At 39.2% G+C, this 15237-nt stretch overlaps 1 protein-coding gene across 4 annotated transcripts in view; it reads left to right on the plus strand.

Annotated features, from left to right (window-relative positions):
• Positions 1-15237, plus strand: part of CPNE4 (copine 4) — a 214149-nt gene that overhangs the window by 180980 nt on the left and 17932 nt on the right. For all 4 annotated transcript variants that reach the window (XM_056485293.1, XM_056485294.1, XM_056485295.1 and 1 more), the window contains one exon: positions 10937-10991. In XM_056485293.1, the coding sequence (XP_056341268.1) occupies positions 10937-10991 (55 nt within the window). The remainder of the gene's footprint in view (positions 1-10936; positions 10992-15237) is intronic.

Here is a 15237-nt window from a genome sequence, read left to right on the forward strand (position 1 = left end):
ACTGTAAATAGCTTGTTTGTGAGGATAAATGTTTTACTTGTACACAAAGCTGAAGGCTGAAATACTTCCTAAATGATCTTACATGATTGCAGGTTTTAATGGTGTTATTTGTGGAGGAAACCCATGGCAGGTCTTGCAAATCTGCTCCTCACTTTGAAATCTGATTTCTGCAGTTAATAGTTTTTCTTTTGCTTGTGCTTATTAAGAATCTCATTAAATTACATTAAATATTTATCTTTGCATTAAAACTTCTGTTCTGAATCAGCAAGACACTAGAGCTTATTATCTAATCCCATTGAATTTAGTCTGATTTAAGCAAATCCTGAGGTGTTATGCAAAGTATAGATGGCACTAAAATGGAATTAAGAGTTTTACTGAATTTGAACTTTATTATTAATTGCTTGCCCCACACACAAATGTCCAATGCCTCCCATTTACCTGATTGATTTTATTTTTTTTTTCTGTTTTATGTTTGTGCATACATTCAGAGTTCTTCATTGGATTAATAAAAAGAGTTAACAAATAAGTAGGAGAATCAGTTTTTATGTGGGCAAATCAATACTCATTCATTGAAAAAGACAAGGTTAGATGTACTTTATCAAGTGCTTTTACTGCATTATCAAATGGAAAAGCATTTTCTGCATTGGATATATGTGGAACCTCCCATTCCTGATGGGCCATCCCCATTCTTATCTAGGCCCTGAGTGCATGATTCCATGTCTTTGACCACATAGTTTTGTAAAATCCTATTGAATTGATCTTCGTTTTATTCAAAATCTGTATCAAAATAGTCTTCATTCTTAATTATTTTAAATCTCTCTGTTTATTTATCTACTTTTCTTAAAGATACTGCAGATTTTTCTTCAGTTTCAAGAGCCCTTGAAACACACAGAAGATAAACTCTCTTTCCTGACACTAGTATTTTCTTTTCATTTAGGCAAATAGTCTCCTTAACTCTAAATCCTCCAGTAGCTCCTTGAATGTGACATTCACACTGAGATCATGTTAACAAATAAACTGCTCATGTAAAACATACTTGACTAGCAGCACCCCAAAGGCCATTAATGAGCAAAGAGTACATTGTTCCTGCAAAGGGCAGAAATTATTTATGTGTAGAGCTCTACAAAATATTTTAGAATGAAAATTTAGATACCAGGCCACATTCCACAGGAGACATGAAACTCCTGAAGTCAGCCCAAGATGCATCATTACCTTCTACAAACAATGAATTGCAGCAGCTGCTCAGTAAATGCAAAAATTGCTCTTTATGGTTTCTTTTTCATGTTTTAGGTCTGAGCAAATATGTTCACTGTGATTGAAAGCTGTATACAAGCCCTTCCTTCCCTGTAAACTGCACTTCAAAATTTAGAAGGAAAAAAATTAAAGGAGAAAGTAAAAGGACCAGGGTTCCCAGCCCAGCATGTTGCTTTTGGTGCAGATCTAAGAAGTGAAAAAATAATAATAAAATATAAGAGGAGTTCCAGCTGTCCCAGAAATTCCTTTCCTGAGGTACCAGCAGAGGGCAGTTAGGGAGGAGAAGGAGAACAAGGGATGTGTAATACAGTGCATGTAAGCCATATATACATCAGCAGTTAGTCCCAAATGCAAGTATCAGTCCATACTTAAACACTGTGGTTTCAATGAAGGCTTTAAGGAGACAGAGATCCCAGAGTTTACACCTAGCTTTAGTAATCAGAACCTTATTCCCAAGAATCACTTAACTGGTCACTTCATCCTGAAGCTCTGTCTGGGTTTGTGGATGAAGACTCAGGAAGGATCTTTCTTAAATACCTTGAAGGAATTCTGTCATATACAAAGAGAAAAACAGAAACTTGCTCTGATTATGATAGTAGTATAATAGTAGCTCATTAAAACTGAGGCAAAAGAATGATGCCTAGAATTACTGTGACATTAAATATTTCATGAACTCCCTACATAGAACTGTAGATGTTAAAATTTTATCTACTCATGCAGATCAATAAATAAAAATATGCTTAATTATTAAGCATCTCTCTTTATCACTTTAATTACAGAAACAACCTTTCTGGAGGCTGTTTAGCAAAAACAGCTGATTAGCATATCTAAACAAGTTAAAAATCTTCAGGGAAAAGACATGGATCTTTTTATTTAGTGCTTTAATAGGACAAAATTTGCATAGACATACAAAAAAAGAAAAATGGAGAAACAGTAACGTGTACAGAAAAACTTGTAGCTTATGTTTGTCAACAAGCTCAGGCGTGGGTAGACATAATCTTAAGTGTTTGGATAACCCAGGTCTAGAACTGCACTGGCAAAAAGGAATCACTAATAGTTTCCATTTTCAAACTGGAGTGAAAATCCTTGGATTTAACAGCTGAGGACCTAGACTGACACAATTACAGAATGAATAGAAACATATATTCAGTATCTGACCTTGCAGAACCTGTCACTTGTCGACTGCTGGCACACAAGGATTGCTACAATCACCACTTTTTATCCCAAGAATCAGTACAGGAGAATTAGTCTCATACCCCAACTGTATTGGGAAGATGACTTCATGCTGGCTTCTTTTGCAAATGCACAGACATACAGATGTGTGTGTGTTCATGTATTTAAACACATGCACGTACATTTATACATGCAGGCCCTTTATCTGGGCAGATCCTGTCAGTTCTTACAGCTCTGCCTTTTTCCTAGCCAAGTTTTCATGTTTGTGTCTTCTTTGTGCCTTTTCTTCCAGGAACTCAGTTCCTGTGCCAGTGCACCAGACACGAGCAGTCCCTTTGAAGTTTTTTTAATTAAGAAACTGCTTAGCTGCAGTTTCCTCCAAATGCTTTTCAGACCTCTGCTTCATTGTGTCAGCTGGTAGAAGCTTCAAAATCTGAGCCTTCCACATTCTTTTCTGTGTGGTCTTTACTATTTCTCAACTCAGTTTGAAATCTGCTCCGAAGAACATTGGTCAGCGCAGTACTTGACACTTTTCTACAACTGAAAACTGTTACTGTAGGGATTTCTCTGTCAAAAGTCCTTTCTGAAGAAAACAGTGTGAGATATAAAGCCCTGCAAAAAAATTGCATTCCACCTACTGCTGTAGAAACTAGATATCTGTGTAAATAATAAGCAAATATGCATAAGTAAAGGAGCAATTTCTGTTGTCCTTTTCACCACTGATATTTGATACTGATCTAGTGCACCTTTAGTCAATGCAATCATTTCCACAAGTTCAGAAGTGTGACTTTCCTCCTTGCATTGTTAAGGATGTAACTAGTTTAGTCATCCACTCCATTATATTAGGGTATGGCTGAGAAGCAAATTAATCACATTTGGAAACCCATCTGTGGGGTAAATGAACACCATGCCTGAGCTGACCTTAACAGGATTACATGTCCAATTGCTCTCAGTTAAAGCTAGGCAATTCTTGTGAATTAGGTTGCATTTACTCTCTTAGTATCACCTCCAAATTATGTGAAATTGACCTTGGTCAGAGATTCCAAATTATCAGATGAACAAAAGATAGTAGCCCATTTCCTCCTGCATATTCAGTGATGCCTAGCTGAATATGTAGTCACCAGTACACTTCAATCATGGTATTGCTCTAATGTATTTTATTAGTGTTCTTCATTTTTACTTAATGACATTCCAGTTTTTGGTAAAATTACATCAGCAGCTCATTTGATCACATTAAGCCACTGTATCATCTCTATAAAGGTTTCATCCTGCTCATCCTAGAAAGTTCATTTGTATCCTGAGAGCATTTGATGAGAAATTCCTCTCCCAGCAACTCTCTGTATATACATGCCAATGCAGTCCTGTTACCACCTTTTCCCAGCACACCCCTTATGGACAGATATTTTCTAAAATGAAATTGTCACAGAGCAAGATCTCTTACCAGCCCTTTTCAATGTAATTTGTAAAAAAGGACAGAATGTTGTGTCTATGTGGTGGCAAAGCTCTTGTCCTTGTGGTTGCCTAGTGCAGCACACACTGTCAGCCACCCCCGTGGTTCAGGAGGGCAGGACCCCATCACTGTTCAGTCTGGGGCTCTTCACAACCTGCTCCTTACCTGAGGAATTCAGCCTCCTGCCTGCAGTGTTGCCTTCAGGTTTTAAACATCTGAGATTACAGTTTGTGTGAGAATTACCCTTTCAGTGATGGTACAGTTTTCTATATACAATCCCTCAGAACCAAATCACTATATATAGAGTTAGGGTTTTGGAGGGTACAGAGACATATGTCAATCCCTTAAAATGCAACTGTCTGCAAACTGCCTGGTTTGAGAAGTTAAAGACAACTCGGTTTAGCCTCTTGCAGCATCTCCTTCCCTAGATTATTCCCAGTTGTGGAGTCTCATTTCTTTTTCAAGATGCATTTTACTGAATTGGGTCATTCATGTAGGCATAAATCAGGTCATTGCAATTTATTTGTTATCTTGCAGGGAAGCTTGGCATTTTGTCTCACCTTCCAGAGTATGTTATTTTATTAGACTATCCTTCTAGCCAGTGATAGATCTCACTGCCTTTTCCTTTTGCTTAACCTACTCCTCCCTCAAGCTCTAATGACTTTCTTTTTTTCTGTGTGTATTCCCTAGCCTAGAAATTTCTGAATTTGCTTGATATTTTCACCTGCAGAGCTTCTTTCATAATTCTTTTAATGTTAACAAGGGGAAGTTTAAATCCAGTGTACCTGGATTTGGCTTTGTTAGTTATTTCCTGAGTTGATGCGTTTTGGTGTTAGCTTCAGGGAATTTGTATTCTCCTGCTTCATTAACTATTTCTCCTTCAGGTGAGACAGGCATTGCTTCATATTTTTGAAACACAATTATGTCACAGTATTTATTTCTCAGTATTCAGCAGATTCCAGTTCCCCTAAGGTGCCTGAGACCTGTAATTAAAGATAGTGAGTGAATTTTAATGTCAGGATTTTGCACCCAATGATGTAGCATCCCTGTGACAGCCCAGACAATGTGCTGTTGCAGTTGTCATTGATTCACATGCTCTCTGATCCCTTTTCTGACCAAGATGTATGATAATCATCCTTGCTGCTCCACTAGAAATCACTGTGCACTATGGACTGAATGCCAAGCTGTGTTAGGCACAGAGCAGGTTTGATGAAACACACAGTAACCTGGCCAAAACCAGGGATGTGGTTGTATGGAACCAGACATAACCACACAGTGAATATGTGTGACAGAGTAGCAATCCCTTGGGGAAGAATACAAGCAGTGGGTGAAAACACTGACACTGCTGAACTCTTGTGGTCTTTCTGACTCTGACTGGGGCAGGCTGAGAGCTGGACCACAGCCTGGCTCTGATCCTGGAGAGCACAGGTGCCTGTGCAAGACTGCAAGTGGTGAAATGGATGGGCTCTGGACCCTTCCACTGAAATAATTTTATTGAGCTCTCTTTGATCTTAGAATCATAGAATGGCTTGGGTTGCAAGGGACCTCTAGGATCATCTAGTTCCAACCCCCATGCCAGATCACATCCTTTATTTGCCTAGCTCTGCTTGCAAAGAGGGAGCTGAAAATGTTTAAATATTTCAAATGATTTCTGTATTTTCTTTGGAACTGCTGTTAATCCCTGTAAGCTGTTATGATTCAGGATTTACTGGCATCAAGCCCTTCTCAGATAAGTACTAAATAATATACTCAGAAACATGATTCATTCATATGCTTTAGAAAAGAAACAATTCAGCTCATAGTCTTCCAGTTCACTCCCTGAACATGAAAGATTACAATTTTAATTGAGTTTAGAGATAGCTCTATTTTGTTTGTGGCATTTTCTGTTTTCTCTTCTATCTTTTCCTTTACCTTTTCCTCTCTGTTCCCTCCTTTCCTCTTCCCTTCCTTCTTTCCCTCCTCACATTCACACCTTTTTCAATTACATGTGTAACACACACCTCCCTTTTTAATTTTGTCGATTTCAAATTTCTTTCTAACAGAGGAAAATGATCTGATTTCATAATGAGAAAAGTATGTCAAGCAGAGCAGATGCACAGTTTATTCTTTTAAGACTGGAATTGAAAATGAAAAGCATAATAATTGATTTTGCAGCATCCAGTACTTTTAAAATATCTCCCTGGTAGTTCTGCTCTGACCTAAGACCAAAATTACAAGTGACAGCGTAATATCCAGGGATTCTAGTCTGGTATTCTCCTTGCAAGCTGTAAATTTAAGATTATTAGGCATTTGCAGCTAAAAGTAAGCTCTTAGTGTTTCTCTCTCCTCACTCCATGATTTTTCCATCCCACCATTCGCTGCACCATTGGTGCTGTTCGTGCTACCGTGTTGTTCTAGCATAAGTGAGCAGGTTTTCATGCTGATGGTCTCCAAGGTCAGCTAAGTAGCATTCATTCAGCAGAATGAACTTAAGCACAGCTGTACCTACATACCAAAGGGCTTTCATGGGAACCAGTAAAATTAGCCCCGAACACATTGTGAAGTGGCTAGCTAGGAGTGAATCTTTCAGAATTAATAAATTCAGAATTAATATAGAATGGCTTAGGTCTTTCTTCCCCATACAATTAAGAACCCAGATTCTGAATTTCGATCCTTAAAAGCAGCTGGCTTTCAGAGAGCATAGTCCTGGCAACCTTTTTGAGTACAGGTATTGCTGCACTGCTGAATAGCTCAAGCACTGTCTGTCCCTGAGTCTTCTGAGGAGGTTGCAAAATGTCTTTAATGTCTGACTAATTAATTTTACCTACTGGAAGAGTTTTCTCCATCTCATTAATAGGAATAGCAAATCCTTTTCAGAATAAATGTAATATCCTGGTTTCAATGATACTACATGTCAGAGGGCACCAGTGGTTAATGAGACAAGATTTTGAAATGTTCTCTATTTTGTCTCTCTATAATAAGCATATTTCTTTCCTTCCAGTAGCACTAGGCTTCCTAGTGAAAGAGAAAACAGGATCATTATCTGTATCACTTTTACCAATTTGCAAAACTGTATTATTACCTCTATTCATCTCTTTTCCTGCAGGTGCAGTACAGCTCACTGAAATCTCTCTTCTCTCTGCCCCTGTTAGTGTTTTGATTTGTCATTGCTCTTGCTCTGTTTCCACTAGATGGCTTGAAGGATGGGTGTTTAAAACTGAGCAATCCCAAAAGGACTAGCTGGGATATCTTCAGACATTATTTTCTGCTATGTGTTATAGTTGAGGTTACTGACAAACTTTTTCTAAGTGTTTGTACTTCTGTTCAGAAGACTGCAGTCTTGGAGCCCTGACAATTAATTTCTGTGTGCATTTATTTACATTTATCAATATGAACACTGAACCTGAACCCTCTCCCTGATTTTTCTTTCAGGGTATAACACAGATCTGCTCAGTCTTGGGTATCTTTCAGTAATATATGCATGTTTGACTGTAAAAGTACCAGAAGCCATAAACATCTATGCTTGCATGACTAGTCATGGTCCTTAAATAACCAGGTATCGAATTCAGAGTCTGATGCTTTTGCTTTTTTGATCTTCATGTCCAGAACTTCAGCTTTTTGAAAGTTATGCCTCATTTAAATTTTCAAGGGAACCTGTGTAAGACAAAGAAAATAAAAAAGGTGAAGTAGACATGACAGAGTAATTTTGTAAACATTCTGCCAAGTCACATTCCTCTTTATCTTACTTGATTCTGGAAGTTTCAGGTTCTATGGAAGCAGCTTGTTTTTCCAGCTGCATGTTTCTCTCCCGTCCTTTCCCTTTATCAACCTGCCTCCAGCAGGACAGTGCAGGCAGTTTCCTTTTGTGTGCCAAGGACACTCTGGCCAGCTTTAAACAAAACAAGTCAAAGGTCCTGAGGCTGCCTGAGGCCAAGGACATGACAGTGCCCATGTCTGTGGCCATGTCCCATTGCTTCAGCCAGGGTCACAGGCCTATTGCCTGCTATAAACACCACCTAAATGTCTGGGTAAGTACTACTAGGAAAGAGAAAACTGGTTCTCACTTCTCTTCTTTTGAGTGAGTTTAAATTACAAAGTCATTGGAGCAGATCCCTTTCCTACTGAAATGCCAGGCTAGGAAACAGTCTCTGATGCATGTGATTCAGGCCTGAGGCAGGAGAAAACCTTCTTTTCATTTTCTGACTGTAATTTAAGTCCCTGGATGGCCTAACCCTTGACATAGCTTCCAGAAGCTGGGAAGCTGCTCTGCTTTCTTCTGCATGCTGCCATGATAGCCCTGGGTCTTTTAGAGCAGCTCTCTCACACCTCTGTACCATAAAGGATTATCCTAGAAGTGAGAGAGTTCTTGTCTGCCCTTCTGGGTCACTTTTTCCCTGCTGTGTCTCAGTAGTGCAGGATGAGCAAAATAAGCAGCAGGCTCAGCTGTTGGGTTGGTTTCTCATTTGAAAAAGTGAGGGGTGGATGGGAAGATAGAGGGACTTATATTGTAAAACAGCATTAAGCCATTAAACTACTCACTTACTAAAGAATGAGACCTCTATATTAGCTAAACACTGTGTTTTGTGTGATAGAAGGAAAAGTATTCCATACATTTAAATTTTATTTTTATTCTGAAAGCTATAAGCTGCAATTTTTGAGGTGTGGTCAGGGGATAATATGATGATCTTTTTTTATGCAAGGGATATCATGAGTGTCAAAATGTTCCCTTCTTACCTCAAAAATCAAGTTCAAATAGCACATGAGTTAATTTCTTGGTCCCAGCAGCTTGAATCAGATGACCAGAAGTATGGACCTAAATTCTGGTGAGCTACCTAGTGAGAGTGTGGAACTATTCTGTCTGAGACAAGAGAAAGTACTAAGCACAGAAGACCCAGGACACCCCTCCTTTCTAGACTTCATGTACTTCCCTCTAAAAAGCAGCCATATGGAGACCCATCCTGAGGGGTACATGATCCTGCTTTCCTCTTTCACAATGTAATGGTTGCACTTGCTCAGAAGGGAGATGTGGGAGGTTCAAACATCAAGACAAGTGTCCTGACTGTGGAGGTAAGGTATTCTGGGTGCAGAATGGCAGTGGGGGCTGTGCCACTGTGTGACTGGGAATGTGGGAGTCTCGCCACCAGAAGGAGAATCCAGGCTGCTGGAGGTATGGCTTATTGCTGTCTCTGAATTGCTGCAGAGCAGAAGATGGAGCTGCAGATACAAGAGTGCCTACACTTGTTTACACTCCAGAAACATTGCAGTAGAATTCAGGCACTGGATGAGTTCAGGCATCTCTCAGTTGTATAACTGCTGCCAACATTGAACTTAGACACTTGTCTTCTACCTAAAAAAAATTCTAAGTAAAATTCTTTTTTAGTCTTTCTTTGTTCTTGCCCCAAATCAATTAACTTCCACTCCCAAGAGTTTGATTTTCTAATCCAGCCGTGTTTAATCATGGATGTAAAACAAGATTTTTTCCCCCCTCTCTGATTCTTTTCTAATTGTTTCTTATTTTTTTCCCTCAAAGTGTGCTCCTGAATTCTCTGCATCCATTTGTAAGGGCTTTCCCACTTCCAGAAGTGTTTAATCAAAGAGAATGCTATCAGCAGGTGGTTAGCATTGAATGTCAGCAGCTACTTCATTTCTGACATCTCTTGGGAAAAAAAATGTTTCATTACCATGCAAATGATGTTAGTCTTCCTTTCCAAGATCAGTTGTCACATGGTGTAACATATGGCACACAGAACTGTGCTCCCAAGATTTATGCAGCAGAGAGGACACAGTTCTGCTTTCTTTTAAGCCATTCAGTTTTTCTTTAGGTTGTATCAAAAATATCATGGTGCCTTTAACAGTCTATGCCAGACAAAAGAACCAAGCAGCTTAAATGGGTGCTATTATCTTTTTGGAGCATGTCTGGGATGTGAATTATTCAGTCAATACTTGGAGCAGGCATCTCTTGAACTGCACCAAAAATATTGAAGCTACTGACCTCTCCTGGGAATTTTCAAAAGTTCCAATCATGGTAGTTGAAATTCAACTTTTCCAAGGGCTGTGAAATCCTGTAAGTCGACTAGGATAAATGTAGACTGATTCATCAGAGGACTGGAGTACAGTTCAGTGACATCAGTGAGACTTCAGGATATGTCTGGAATTAAGCATATGTTTGAGTGAATTGTTAACCTCAAGTGTATGATCAAGTGCTTTGCTGACTCAGGGACAAGACATTCCTTGCAGCTTGTTGTTTTCCACTTTGCCATCTGGGAAGAGGCAGCTTGACAGCATGTGGGCTGTGTGAGACATTATTGCATTTGGGAAAGGGTATTAACAGCCTTGAAGTTTCCAGGTTCTGTGAATCAGGTATTTTTTCTCTTTCAGATCTAACTGGGGTAGAATAACCTCACTGTAGTGTCTGAAAGCAAAATGACCATGCCAAGGCATTTTGGCAGGTTATCAGTCAATCTATGCCTAATTAAAATAATCTCATGTTTTAGAAGAACTGCTAAAGAAATGGGTGGGAAGCTTTACAGAACCTGCAGGTTTGGGAGCATGAAATTGCCCCTTCTGGATATTTTAGGAAGTGTCTTTTGAGCAACTGGACAACTGTAAGAACCCAAATTTGTAAATGCTTTTAATCTGAGTCATATCTTCTCCAGACCCATTTTCTGAGGTGATGGAGCACATCCATAGTTCTATGAAATAAATGTTGTTACAGGCTGTTCAGTCAACAAACTCTCTTGTTTCAGCCAGGTAATGCAGAAGAGTGGGTAATATAGACTTGTTATTGCATTGGTGGGGAAATACAGGACATCCTGATTTCTCAGTATCCTCCAAGTGATTTTAACTGCCCAAAAATACCAGGAGCTCACCTGAAAAATTTTCCAAAACACTCCCCAATCTGTTCAGTGGACAACCCTACTTCTAATCCAATACCCTTCCAGTCTGCCCTCACTTGACTTAAAAGTCTTTTCTGTGCTGTTGTGCTGCTTTGCATTTCTCATGAATGCATACAGAGGAATAAATGTTTATTGTAATACTATTTCTCTATGGGTACTCTTATATTTTTTCATTCTTTTCCAGTGACAAAATGTTCCCAGCCTTTGGATTTGGAGCAAGAATACCCCCAGAATATAAAGTAGGTGCCTAAGTGTAATTTTCTAACTTCCTTGAATTATGAGGCACAAAAATAAGGGAGGAATGGTGAAAGGCAGAGCAATGGCAAACAGGAATGGCTCCTCTGCTTGTTTTCTTCCATATGTCTTTCTGACCCAGTAATACCTCACTGAAACCAGAAATCAGGCAGGGCTAGACTTAAAATAATTCTTTGATGACATCCAAAATATTTTATGGTATTGGCAAAGCTTTGTTAGTGGATGCCAAGAGGAGAAATGATGTTTTGAACATCTCTTGTCAAACATCTTCCTGAAAATAAAGACTTGAGAAGAATTTTGCTCTGTGGCAAATTTCTGTGTGATGGTGGGCATGGTCAATAACAGGAAGAGAAATACAAGAGCAAGTAGCCGTGCTACAGAGAAGTGGTATTAATAAACAAAAAAATAAATAAATAAAAGAGAGTGATCTGCAGACTTCATCCAGTATCCCTGTGTGCCCTGCTCTGGGTTGTGGCTGAGGTAGTGAGGTGAACACTAGCCAGGTAAGAATTTCTGAGAGGAACTGTGTGCATTCAGCATTGTAAGGCATGAAGCAGCAGATGAAAAAAGATGCAGTGTGTTCCTCACAGCTTGTAGGTCTGACACCTGCAGAAGAATAACAGTAGTGATGTACAGCAAATGTTATACATGTCTTGCAAACAGATGTCTAAGGTAAGTTAATGTATGTTTTAACAACATTGCTTTCTAAGCTTGTCTGTGCCTAGCAAGGTGTTTTGCCTTGCTTTGTTCCTCAAGGGCAACACCAGCATTAATGCTTTCCAAAGTCAGAGACAGCTTCCAGAGCTTTGATATACACTTTAACGTGGCATTATGAGCTCAGGACATCTGTGTCTGTTGTATGTTTCTATGTTTGTTCCATCTGCAGCTATTTAAGGTGGTGTCAGGGCCCAGTTGTTCCATCATCTGCCAGTGGCCACCAGTGCATGGGGGAAAACTTAAAACTTTTCCATTCACAGAGAGCCATCCTTATCTAAGGGCTGCTTGTAGGAAGGTGTTGCTGTGTCAGCTGAAGTCTTTGCAGTGGTTTCCTGGTGACAGATGTATAATAAAGATCCCAGCACAAAGCTAAAGTAATCAGCTGGTAGCACTGATGCTTCAGATCCCATGAGCCTATTAGCAACATACCAGCTTTATTAGACTCCAGTGTCATCCTTTCCACCTGATTGTGAGAGCACATTTCAGGTGCTAGCTGGAAAACAGATGTCTTGCCAGAAAGTATGTAACCAGATAGTCCTGCAATTACCAACACCACTTGATTTTTTGCTTTGGCAGAATTAGTGTTTGGATAATTTCCTGACAAATACCCTTAAGAAACTCAGAGGCTTGCATTGAACATAGTAGTCCATGCATGAATGAAGAGTCTTGTCCTGTAGCATGAGCTCTCCTGAACAGTCTGTTGCTAACTTCTCAAAGCAAGAGAAAGAATGTGACTCCAGGCCTTCAGATTTTTTAAAAGTTCAGGAAAAGTAAGGGTAAACTTCAGAAGATGGGGCTGCTTTCCTGTGGATTACATATGTGTGACTAAATAAAACAAGTCCCAAAGTAAATGGCAATGCAGGTGAAGGCCAGAACAACATCTTTAATCTCTGCTATGGAAACTTGTGACAGAAAGTGACAAAGACAAGATGACATGACATCAGCTCACAAACAAAATAAGACTTTGAAGAAGGCAAGAACCACTTTCAGGAGACAAACTCTTCTGTGCAACAGATGAGGACAAATAACCAGCTTGGTGTCTGTCATGGGCACATCCAGTGGAACTGCATGAGGAGTTAACAGTCAAATGTGCTATTGTTCAGTCCCTCGCTGTAATACTCTGCACAGTCCATAAAAGCATCTGACTTCTTAAAATAAACTATATCAGTACTTTTGAGTCCCTGCTTGGCTTTTCCTGCTTTTCTGAATTGAAAGATACGTCCTTTAAGATTGAAGAGTCAGCTTCATCATGATGCATTATTCAGTCAAGACCAATAAACCTGAAAACCCTTTAGTAATTTGGTCTATATTGGTATAAAGTTAATTCAAAGCTGACAGTGATTAGTGTTTGATATGGAACATAGCAAAGATGCATAGGAAACGGAGAAGAAACAGATAAAATTAAAAGTAATAGAGACTGTAGAAAAAAAGTGCTCCCAAGTTTCTTCCTTAACCTCTTATTTCCTGCTGCAAAAATATGGTAACACTCTAGACACCACAGCAGCAGTGCAGATCTCATGCTATTCAAATGATCTCTTCATGTTTTCAGTCACAGCTACTACAAGTCATACATACCATACATTTGTTTTACTATAGGAGAGCAGTGTCATTACTGCAACAATTTCCATCTTCAAATTTAGGTTGAGTCATTGTGAGAACTTCTAAGTTCTGACCCCATCATATGGATAAATCAGCTTCCCATTAATTTAGAGTATCTGTTTTCAAGCCTCCAGTCCTAATGATCTAACCTGCTCATAACATGTTGGTCTCTGCACTCCAGCATCTGGTCTTTTATTTCCTTCCATAAATTACAAATTGCTAGGGCTATGGAAGAAATCACTCCCACTGCCAAGGGTTCCTAAGTAACCATGGAGCCCCCATACAACCTAAGCAACATAGCTTCCTTCCTCAACTATGTCAGTGTCTATCTCTGCAGGCTCTTCATAAATCTCTTGATGGTGTATCCCTTTAAATCTTGTTTTTATTTATGTTTTCTACAGAATTTCCATTTCAAGAGCACACTGCTATGTTGTGTTGACTTTATTTTCCCTCATTTCAGCTCCAAATGACACAATTCAGCCATTAGTAAAAAAACCAGCAGTTTCTTAGTGGCATAAGGAATCTGTGGGAGTGAAGGAAGCAAGACATGCCATATATATCATTCCTCATCAGTCTAGGGATCTTTCATCTAATATTTGACAATATGATCTTCTGCCACCAAGATCTGACATCACCCTGCTCCTTGATCTAGGTAAACCTGGGAGAGAAATATTTCCCTTGTGAGTTTCTATCCTGCAAAACTTGCAGAATGATTTTTGGGATTTTTCTTTTGCAATGAAAGGAAGCACCTGAGAAGTCTGATATAAAGTGAAGAGGTGGTAGATAATAGGGACTCAGACAGGGCTGTGAAAGGTCACAGTGAAGAGGAGGAAAGGCAGCAAACCACACAGACTGACTTCTTAGCAGGCAGGACTCAAAGGAGCTGAAAAACCCCTTAGCAGCACAAAACTTACTGTTAAAATGAAAAGCAAGTTCAAATTGTGCCAGCCCCACCACAGGTGGATTGTCATTAATGAAGGCTTGTTTCCTAAAGGAGAATTGCAGGCTGACACCTGAGTAGATACTGAACAACTTGCAGTTGGCTTTAAGAGTCCTGGTTGCTTCTGTATTTTTAGTGAAAGCTTCATTCTCTGCTTTTGGTGTGAATGTGTGCTGGAGACAAACTCACTGCAGTTACACAGACACAGTGCAGCATCTTTACAACCCTAACCTGCACTGGTTTTTTGGACAGGTGAGGGGCTTGAGAAGTGCTGTGGTCTTTATGATTCCTGCACTTTTCAGGAGATTGATGGCTAAAATATATGCAAACCTGAAAATAAATGCAAAGAAAGGATCTGTAACAGACCAAGGGACAAAACAGAATTAGTCTCCTTATCCATGCAAGCTGCATTTAGACATGAAATTTGGACAGCATGCACAAAAATGAGGTTTAAAGACAATAAATGGCCCAGCTTTGCCAAGCAGAAATGTGTGCAATGTATCTTAGCAAGAAACAGAAGCTGTCCAGCTCCCAAACTATTTGATTAATGAGCATTCTGAAAATAATAGCTTTTGACCGAGAGTACTTGAAATTCATTTGTGTCTTAAGCTTTTGCAAAATATGCAGGCATTTCATATTTACTTTCCTGACTGGCAGTGGCTTAATAGTGTTCAATTTATTCACAGATAAGTGTCCAATATAGTGCATTTTGGCATTTACATTTGTATGCCTCTACTGTTCATGGATTTTTTACAATCTCTGTTTAAATCATTAAGAAAGCATTCCTCAACATCTGAATTTGTCAGTTTGTTTGTCAAACAGTCCTAGTATCATCACAATAGAGGAAAGCTGGAGCTATTTGGGACATGGTGGTTAATTTAAATTAATTCAACAATCTAGAGAGAGGGAAAAAAGGATTACTAATTTTCAGAATTCAGGCATCCATGTTCAGCATTTGAAAATAAATAAAAACC

Source organism: Oenanthe melanoleuca, chromosome 2 (assembly GCF_029582105.1).
Source record: "Oenanthe melanoleuca isolate GR-GAL-2019-014 chromosome 2, OMel1.0, whole genome shotgun sequence".
Classification (NCBI taxonomy): Eukaryota; Metazoa; Chordata; class Aves; order Passeriformes; family Muscicapidae; genus Oenanthe; species Oenanthe melanoleuca.